General features: G+C 29.6%; 1 protein-coding gene across 1 annotated transcript; it reads left to right on the top strand.

Moving 5' to 3' along the window:
• Positions 1-198: 198 nt before the first annotated feature.
• On the top strand, positions 199-1,844 carry LOC105789337 (glycine cleavage system H protein, mitochondrial). The gene is made up of 4 exons (XM_012616678.2): positions 199-467; positions 548-636; positions 1,187-1,357; positions 1,586-1,844. Exons 1-4 carry the CDS (start codon positions 359-361, stop codon positions 1,712-1,714), a joined length of 498 nt encoding a protein of 165 aa, XP_012472132.1. The 5' UTR covers positions 199-358; the 3' UTR covers positions 1,715-1,844.
• The last annotated feature ends 8,254 nt before the right edge of the window (positions 1,845-10,098 follow it).

Here is a 10,098-nt window from a genome sequence, read left to right as displayed (position 1 = left end):
TAAATTAATATCTATAAAAATATTATCATTAACCGTAATTTATTTTAACTTCACAAGCAGAATTAACAAATGGTATACTTAATTATTTTTTAAATCCGTTTATGTAATTAAAAATAAACCGCAAGTATAACAAAAAGTAATCCATACATATGTGTGTGTATAATATATGATATTATATCTTTTCGTAAGAAACGGCCTTGGGATGAGGCTTTCGTTGCCCACCATTCATTCAAGATAAAACCTGCAGTGTAACCAGAAACCATAAACAAAAGCACTATCACACTCTTTATTTCATTGCCCCCCTTACAGATTTGCAGCCCATAAACAAAGAAATCAAAAGACAAAATAGCCAATAACAATGGCACTCAGAATGTGGGCTTCTTCCACTGCCAATGCACTCAAAATCTCTTGTTCCTCCAAACCTAATGTTTCCCTTGCTTTCTCACTCTCTAGATGCTTTTCCACTGGTACTTACTTATACCCCTCTTTTTGTTTACTGCTTTAATATAAGGATTGTGATGTGGATAAAATTTGTTGAATTTTGCAGTTTTGGATGGGCTGAAGTATGCTAATTCACATGAATGGGTGAAGCATGAAGGTCCTGTGGCTACCATTGGCATCACTGACCATGCTCAGGTATATTTGGATATCATATCCTTTTCTCCTTATCCGAAACGATATCTCTTTTATATAATTCCCTGTGTGCCACATTTAATGCGGCATACGGTCGAGTTTATTTTAAATCAAGTTAATTTGGATATAGTAAATTTTTAGTTCAACTTATTTTGAGTTTAGGTAACCTTTTAGAAATTAATACGTCATTTTATCATATACTGACTTATAATTTTATTATTTTAAGAAATTAAATAAAAAATTTCATTTTAAAGGATTAAAATATTTTTATTCACATTATCTTCATCTTTGGTTTTAAATCAAATTAAGTTGGATATAGTAAATTTTGGGTCAGCTAAGGTCGGAATTATTATTAGAATCTTTGAGTAAGTTTCTAGTTTGTTTTATTTCGGATTTAGTCCATTTTTGTTTTGGAAAGATTTTTAAGTTATTTTTATTTGAGTTATTTTAAACTCGAATTAAATTGATTCAAAATATATTAAATTTAGATTCGAATTAATCAAACCGAATTTTCAAGTCATTAACATAAGATTATTTTTTTGTGCTCTAAAAGGACCATCTTGGAGAAGTAGTGTTTGTGGAGTTGCCGGAACCAGGTGGTTCAGTGAGCCAAGGAAAAGGGTTTGGAGCAGTGGAAAGTGTTAAAGCAACAAGTGATATCAATTCCCCAATCTCCGGCGAAGTCGTGGAGGTTAACTCCAAGCTGTCCGAAACTCCGGGCCTGGTATTATAAAACTCTCTCATTTCTACGCTATGTGCTTTCCTCCGAACCCCAACTCTTGACCTAGTATCACTAGGTGTTCATTTCAAAACTTTTTTTGTCGGTTCGAATAACAGGGACAATCCTATTTGTAGTGTGTGGGTTAACGATAATTCATTATCTTATAAACTCAATTTTAACTCTTTTTCTTTTCTTTTTTTTTTTTTTTTTTTTTTTTTTTTGATGTTGAAGATCAACTCAAGCCCATATGCAGATGGATGGATGATCAAAGTGAAGCCAAGCAGTCCATCAGAGTTAGAATCATTGATGGGTTCAAAGGAATACACCAAATTCTGTGAGGAAGAAGATGCTTCCCACTAAGAAACCATTGTGCCCTTATTTTCAAACTTTGTGTTCAAGAAATAAGGTTTATTGCAATCTTAATTTTATGTCTATTTATCATAACATCTTCCTTCCCCTCTTTCTAGTAATGAAATCTTTGTTTCACTTATTTGATGGTAACACTAAAATAAACAAGAAGATGATTGTTTGCTTTGTGGTTAGAACTTGCAATTGGGCAGGCCAGTTGATATTGGATTGAGTCATATGGGTTTCAAATTTTATTTTATATGATTAAATTGGGTTGAATTGGGGTTAGGTTTAAGTTGATCTCCCAAAATTTATTTTGCTTTTAGGATGCAACAAATCTTAACATCCTAACATGATACTAGAGGTTTATGGGTTGAGTTAGGCCGGACCTAAATAATGGGGTTTCTAGACCTTGTCTTTGCCCAAGCCCAACTCAAAACATGGACTTACCTTTTTGTCCAAGCTTGGACCTATATAAAATAGGGTAATTTGAGCTTAGGGTCGGGTTAGGTTTAAAAAATCAACCCGAAGCTTGATGTAAATTGAAAATAAACCTACACTTTTACCCAAATCCATGCATAGTACACTAAAATAAACAAGAAGGAGATTGTTTGCTTTGTAGCTACAACTCACAATTGGACATATCGGTATGGTTTTAAAATGTTGACTTTTTATGATTAAATCAGATTAAATTAGGGTTAAGTGTGAATTGATCGAGTTAAACTAAAATAATTAATAAACGAGAAGGGTGAAACAATTTTTTTTTTGAAATTCCAATTTTACTTTTTAAGATATAACAAGTAATAAACGTTACATGCTATTTTTTTTTGCAATAGTGCCTGTGTCTATCTTTGGTTATATAAATATCCATGGGCTAATCATGGAAACTCAATTGATCTAAATTAAATCATCTAACATATATAAACCTCTTGCTTCAATAGGTAAGACCAAGCTCGAGACGGTTCAAATAATCATTTTTAAACATAATTGAAAAAATAAAAAAAATAGGATCAACACAATCACAATTAAAATGACAAAGTTCTATGTTGATATCGAAGACCACAGTTTAAACTTTGATAATCTCATTTCGAGGTTGGACTTATATTTTTAGTTAAACTAAATATGAAAGTGAACCCAAACCATAATAAAAAAGAAGTCCGATTTTTTGTTAATAAATCAAAATTTAATAAAAAATATGATTTTTTTCATTTTGATTCTCGATTTTTTACCGATTTCAACTAATTCTTTTCCAATTGTACTTATACGATTGAATCATCAAACCAACTAATTTCCAATCCAAATCTAATCCGATTTTTTAAGTACATTTTTTTGGGTTCCAATTTAGTTCCATATTTGCTTAAATGGAACAAATCAATCTCAACTCTTACAACCTATCAAACAAATTCAGGAACATTACTGTCACCTTGCAATAAGAACCAAGTGAATAGGAAAGTACAAACAAAGAAAATTATATATCTTTCACTTTAATCACAACATGGTTTGCACAAAAAATGTGTGTTTACTTATTTACACTTTACATGGAAAGAACCTATTGCAAAACATACCAACAATAGGTATGTTATGTTATAAAATTTGTCCCATTACAATTTGAGTCTTCATTGACCAACATGGGTACCAAGCAGGATTGGGGCCTCTTGAACATCAGGAGAATGGTCATAGGATATAGAAATCAATTCAGACCTACACTTTTCAGTTCCATCAGTCATTGCACCATCTATGTTTCGGGATGCATGATCCGTATTTGGGGACGTATCTGGTACCGTATACGATATAGCGATAAGTGACTCGCGAGCTTGCTCGATGGGAACCTCGTCAGACAGTACTTTACTATCCATATTGGCATCAATTTGTCTCCTCCAATACAAGACCCAGAGTTTAATCTGAGCTGAAGAATCATCCACCATTACCACTAAATTGTTTTGAATAAAACAAATGGTGAATGTATTTGATTAAATTAGTCTCTCTACTATTAAAAAAATCAATTTAGCCCCTATACTATTAAAAAGAATTAACTAAAACTAAATTAAAATAGAGTCAACATTTGCTATTTAAAAAATTATCATTACTGTTCATAAAAGTTAATATTTTAAAAGTTTTTATCGCTCTATAAATGAAATCTTTTATTTGAATTGAACTACAATCGAAAAAGCAACTTTCAAGATATTTTTATATAGTAACGTTAACTATGTTACAATTTGAACTTATTTTACTCTTTTTAATAGTATAAAAATTAAATTGATTCATTGAATAATAGATGAGTTAATTTAATTTAGTCCCTGTAATATAAAAACCTCCTAAAAAGAAGATCAAATTGAAATATATTGATAAAAGGAACATGCATGGGTTTAAATGGAAGGAAATGGCCATACCTAAAATCCCGTCAAGGTTTCAAATTTGTAGTAAGCAAGACATGACCTCCATCCCTAATTGCTTAATTTTATTTTTCAATCCCATAGCCTAAAATATAGATTTTGGATTGGCTAAAATTGTCATGAATTGGATAAAGAACAAGAGGCTCAAAGGATTTAGGAAGAAAATTGAGAGAGAGAGAACGAAAGAATGCTTTTTTTTTGCCGATTCCTTAGGATTTTCCGATTAACCAAAGATAAAAGACAATTAAAGGATTAATCAATAACACAATTTTCTTTTTGCAAAGAGTAAAGCAAGGTTAAAAACGAGCAAATAAAAAACAAAAGATTAAATAAAGAATCAATACTATTCGTAGGTTTTAATTTCTTAGAATCACATTTATGTAATTTTTTCATATATTAAGAAATACTTAATTTATTGTAATTTGTATTTCTTTCTCAACGGTTTAGATCAATTACTTTTTATCTAACGGTTTATGTTCTTCTAATTGCATGACAAGCGGGGTGAAGCTAGAAAAAATTTGTTAAGGTCGGAATTGAATTGTATATTTTACGATAGTAAACATATAATTTTACCATTTTAATAGCATATATCTTTATAAATTTTAAAGGATTAAATCAAATTTTTACCATTTTTTGGAGAGACAATATGCAATTTTACCATTACTAATTTAAAATTTTATAAACTATAAAAGACCTAAATAAATTTTTTTCATTTTAGGAGGGATCGAGGCCCCTACCAACCTTCTGGATTTGCCACTGGTGGAAAGCTCATTTTAATGAGCTCTTTTTAAGATTTTCCTATGATATAAATATCATCAAAACTTATATAACATAAATTATTAATGTATTAAAATTCATATGAATATACCAATAAGTAGTTGGGTAGGGAAAATGCATATTCGAACTTTGAAAATAACATTACTGAAAATGATAATAACGAATTTTAAATATAAAAAAACAAATTCATATGAATATACAACACCATAAATATAATTATAAAAAAAAGCATATGAATAAAGAAATTAACATGTCTAGATGTTCATGAGTATGATGATGAAACATTCAAATTGACGGCCATGCCCACGACTTGCATGTGCAGTATCTGGAGGTGGTTTAACGTGGATTAGGTTTCTTCGAATTTCGTTCCTACAATTACAACTCAAGAAAACAAAATCATTGAAGAAAATATTTTTGAAGTTATAAGGATATATGGGTATCATGGGTTAATTAGGCATCTATTCAGATATTAAATTACTAAATTATCCTCTCTTGTGAGTATATGTGTTCACCTAATTCAAGTCCAACGCTTAAAATATCCTTTCATATACAGATTAAGTTATATTTTTATGAGAATATTTTTATCTTTTTTATAAATAAAATTAATAAAAATTTGATCATAATGAGATTTGGACTACAACACCATAACTAAAGCATCAATTAATTTCTATATAAATTTTAATAAATATATTTATTACATAATTTTTTTACTCACATCGTGAGTATGCTATAAATCTAATAATTATAAATACAATTACAATTGATAATAAAAAGATATTCAAACTTAAACCGGGCGAAAATTAAACCAAAATAAATTTGAAGAGAGTCCAAAAATGATTTACGTGCTATTCAACAAGTTTCAACTTCATTATTAAACAAGAAGAAGGTTTCATATACACTTACCCAATAAACGAGTGTTTTAGCAAGAAAACAAGTATAGAAAGCACAAGTGATTTCATAAAGGGCATGTTTGGTTGCCGAGAAACTGATTTCTAGGCAGAAGCAAATGGCAGCTTTGAACAAATGGGGTTGTGTGGTTTTAGTACTAAGTTTGGTAATGGTTATAAATACCTGCTTATCATATAAGTTTTTCTTTTCGTTAAAATATGTTATAAATTATGTTATCTTTGTAAATTTAAATTTTAGTTTTTATAATTTTATTTTTAAAATTTAGTCTTTTTTCTAAATTTTAAAATTCAAGTTCATTATAATAATGAATTATTCATCGGTCATTTTAAATATGAGTCGATCTTATTTTAGTTACTTCAAAATAGAAATTCATCAGATTGGTCTAGACACTCTACTCTTAAATAGTAACGAACGACTAATGGTACTTTTTCACATTAGTGACTCTAAAATTAGGATAAACTACCTATTAGTCACTCTAAATACGGGTCATTCCTATTTTAATCATCCAATTTTTTTAATTCAAAAGCACTGTTAATCTTTCGTTATTATTTAACGATATAGTGATCTGTTTGATCAATTTCTTTAACATCACTAACAAGGTGTGAATATTTTTTCAAAAACTGTGTTATTTGAAGTTAATTATTTTCTTCTCCCACTTGTATTTATTAGGAATGGTAGCATATCATATTTAATTCCACCAATTACAGCCCCCTTTGAATTGGATTGAATAATTCAATTCAATGTATTTCACAATTTTTTATGCTTAATTGTACCATGATTTGTTGTTTGGAAACAAACATCAATGATGTCTTATTTCCACTTATGGTACAAGGCTCTAGTTGGGTCACTAAGTCATCAATTTGTCAAATTCATCATTTATTTTTAAATGCGTGTATTGATTTTCTTCATAATAATAAATGTCTTAAATGGATAATATTTTCATATTACAGTAAAGTCAATTTTGATATCTTACAATTTTAATTAATATATTTTTATTGTTATTTTTTTTAAGTGTCTCTTACTATATATTGAGTTATGTTTGTAGGTATAATAAGTCGTTTTCGGTTTACACTTCGTTCCACCAATGATATTCAAACTACTGGAGAAAAAAACTTAGTTTACAGCCATTTAAAATAATAGTTTCGTTCTAACTTCTGGTAGAATTGAAGCAGGCAAAACTAGAGAGTTTGCACAATCGGTCAAAAACCATGAATCAAAAAGATAATAAAGAGATAATCAACACACTATATTTGTTAACACAATTCAGATTCTCCAATTCTACTCTATGGAGCATTGCTCAAGGAATGGTTTTATTTAATAATTCATCCAGTACAACTCTTGATTTAAGCGAAGATAATCATAACCCCAAAGTTGAACCCAAATTGGTACAAACCACTCTCCCTAGATACCTCATGTTACATACAATATCTCTCCATAAAGAACCCTAAACAAGGAGTGTCTAAAACATACAATATCTCTCCATAAAGAACCCTAAACAAGGAATGTCTAAAACACCCAAAACGGTTGAAGAAGAAAGTCGATCAATCAACCTATTTATAAGCTCTTCTCCAACGTGATAAGTAGCCAAGAGATAAGAACTTATCACTAATTTAAATGCTGATAATTATCTTCATAAATTATTTGAAAAATATTCAAATAAATCTCTTTATAGAACATCAACTTCAAAACTCTTAAAATATAAGGAAAGGATAAAGATAAACATAAGTATATTTATCACTTTAAACTTCCTTTGTCCTCCAAGTCAATCGAATGATTAAACATGATATTTGGCACAAAATGCTTCTTAATTTGAGGAAAAGACCATGATCTTTTAAGCCCAAGTTCATGGTACTGAATATGGCCCAAAAGCTGTATCAACTTTGAGTAGAGCCTTTGAAGTAGAATGTTAATTGGACAGGTTAAATTTCAGATAAAAATTCGAATTTTTGGTTGTTTTAAGTTTGGATTGTTTCTAATTTGGATTATTTTAAGTTTAGGTCATTTAGGTTTAAGGTTCGAGCATTTTGGGTTAGATCATTTCAAGTTTTTTTTTTTTTTTTTGGGTATTGCATAACTAAAAGGTTGGTACTCACATATATATATATATAGTAGGGACGTCATACTCACACCACTAACGCACACACTATGTCCAAAGGAAACTAACCAAATAAAGGTTTATTTCTTGCCCATCCGAAGGCTCAAACTCGGATGAGTTCTATTGGTAAACATCTCTTAATCACCAGACCAAACATGAAAATTCATTTCAAATTATTCTGAATTTTGATTATTTTAATTAAGATTTCGATCCATTCAAATTTAAATTAAACATGTCTAAATTATTAACTTTTATAATAAATCAAATTGATTCAAAATCTGAAGTTCAAAGTTAAACTTCTTCGAATATTCTTGAAAGAACTATTTGAAAGGGAAACAACTTGGAACACAAACTAATTAATTTTCATAGGTAGGACATAGATTCTATATTTTTTATTTTCTGTTTGTTTGATTTAAGATTCCAATTCTTACATTAATTTTTTTTAAAACCATGTTTTACCTCTTACAATAAATAAAACTCAGATTCCTGCCGCTAGACAAAGTCTGCATATTTACCCGAATATATATATATAAGATTCCCAACAACAATTAATTCCCTTTCCAATAATAACATCATTTAACATAAAGGTTTTTTTGATAATTTATCAGTCAATGGAGGTTGGCTCAGTGCTTATATCATATGAGTTGGTGGATATCGAGTCAGCTACTTATTCGTAATGTTGTTTTATGATAATATGCCATTGTTCTTACATCAACGACAGGGTTGTTTGGGTCACCACTGCCTTCTGTTTTTTTTTTTTTTAATTATTACAGGGATGATCAGGCTTAAATAATCAAAGGTGACTTGGCACACAGTCAATTTTGTTTCATTGTCCCATTACACTGTACTATTTTGCTTGGAGGGCACAGTATCGAACCTATTATGAACCTTCAAGGAAATTAGCTGTTTCACCCCATTGTTCTGAATTTTAAAACTTGATATAATTAATTCGAATACGAATTCAATTCATATCTTTATCATTAAAAGTTATTAATTTCAACATGTCTAGCTTCGATCTAAAAATTGTTTGAATTAGAAATGATTTAAACTTAAAATATCTAAATTCGAAATGACTCAATCAAGTAACTTAAAAGAATCCCAATTTGAGTGTCAAATTGAATGAAAACACCCAAAATGATCCCACTAAACTTTGATGGGCACTCAACAACTTGAATTCAAAATGATTTAAACTCGAAATGTCCAAACTTGAAATGACTTGAAATAACCCAAAATGACCACAACTTGAGTGCCAAATAAAATGAAAAAACTGAAATGACCCCACTGAACTCCGAATGGCACCTAGATTACCTAAATCCAAAATGTTTTGATCTCGAAATGACATAAACCCAAAAATGATTCAAACTCGAAATGACTTGAACAAGTAACCCAAATGATACGTACTAGAGTGCCAAATTGAATGACAAAACTTGAAACGACCAGTTGAACTTCGACTAGAACCCGGATGACTTGAGTCCAAAATGGTATAAACTCGAAATGACATGAATCCAAAATAATTTATACCTAAAATGATCCAATCTCGAAATGACTCAAATAAGTAACCCAAAATAACCCAACTCAAGTGCTAAATTGAATGAAAAAACCCGAAAGACCTCATTGAACTTCGATTGGCATCCAAATGACCAGCATCCAAAATTATTTGAATTCAAAAAAATATATAAACCCAAAATAATCCTAACCTAAAACTAACCGAAATTAATATTTTTAAAAAAAAATTAAAATCGAATTCACCCAACTCAACGCCTCAATTCACTATAATATATGTAGGACACATGATTTCTCGCATGTTTTGTCCATTTGTTTTAGGCCTGCTTTTGGCAAATTCTAGGGATTGGTCTAAAACCCTAAGTTTTAATTTATCTTCATTGTGGTTTTCTTCATCACCACAATTACTTAAAGTGAATGAACCAAAAATAAATTACTTAAAAGTGGAATGTGAAAGTGAAAAGTTAATATATACAAAAGAAAGTAATATATGGATGAATGTAGACGATTTGATTGATCATATGAATGAAACCCCACTTAAATTAAATATAATGAATTAAGATGTTAATTAGCCACTTTGTCTTCTTCAATAGTCTACTTCACCTCCACATATTTTGATCGTTTTGTGTAGGTCATTGGGAAGGTGATTGGCTATAATAAAGTGAAGAGATAAAAGTAAGAGATAGAAAAGTTATGAGAAATGTGTTTTTTTCTTAATT

This window comes from Gossypium raimondii, chromosome 2 (assembly GCF_025698545.1).
Source record: "Gossypium raimondii isolate GPD5lz chromosome 2, ASM2569854v1, whole genome shotgun sequence".
NCBI lineage: Eukaryota > Viridiplantae > Streptophyta > Magnoliopsida > Malvales > Malvaceae > Gossypium > Gossypium raimondii.
This window is presented reverse-complemented; position numbering and strand designations above follow the sequence as displayed.

What these genes read in the sequence shown, in the direction of transcription:
- LOC105789337 (XM_012616678.2), top strand. Translation starts at nt 359, where the DNA reads ATGGCACTCAGAATGTGGGCTTCTTCCACTGCCAATGCACTCAAAATC. An exon ending in CTCTAGATGCTTTTCCACTG is followed by an intron (nt 468 to 547) that starts GTACTTACTTAT and finishes TGAATTTTGCAG; the next exon opens with TTTTGGATGGGCTGAAGTAT. An exon ending in GCATCACTGACCATGCTCAG is followed by an intron (nt 637 to 1,186) that starts GTATATTTGGAT and finishes GTGCTCTAAAAG; the next exon opens with GACCATCTTGGAGAAGTAGT.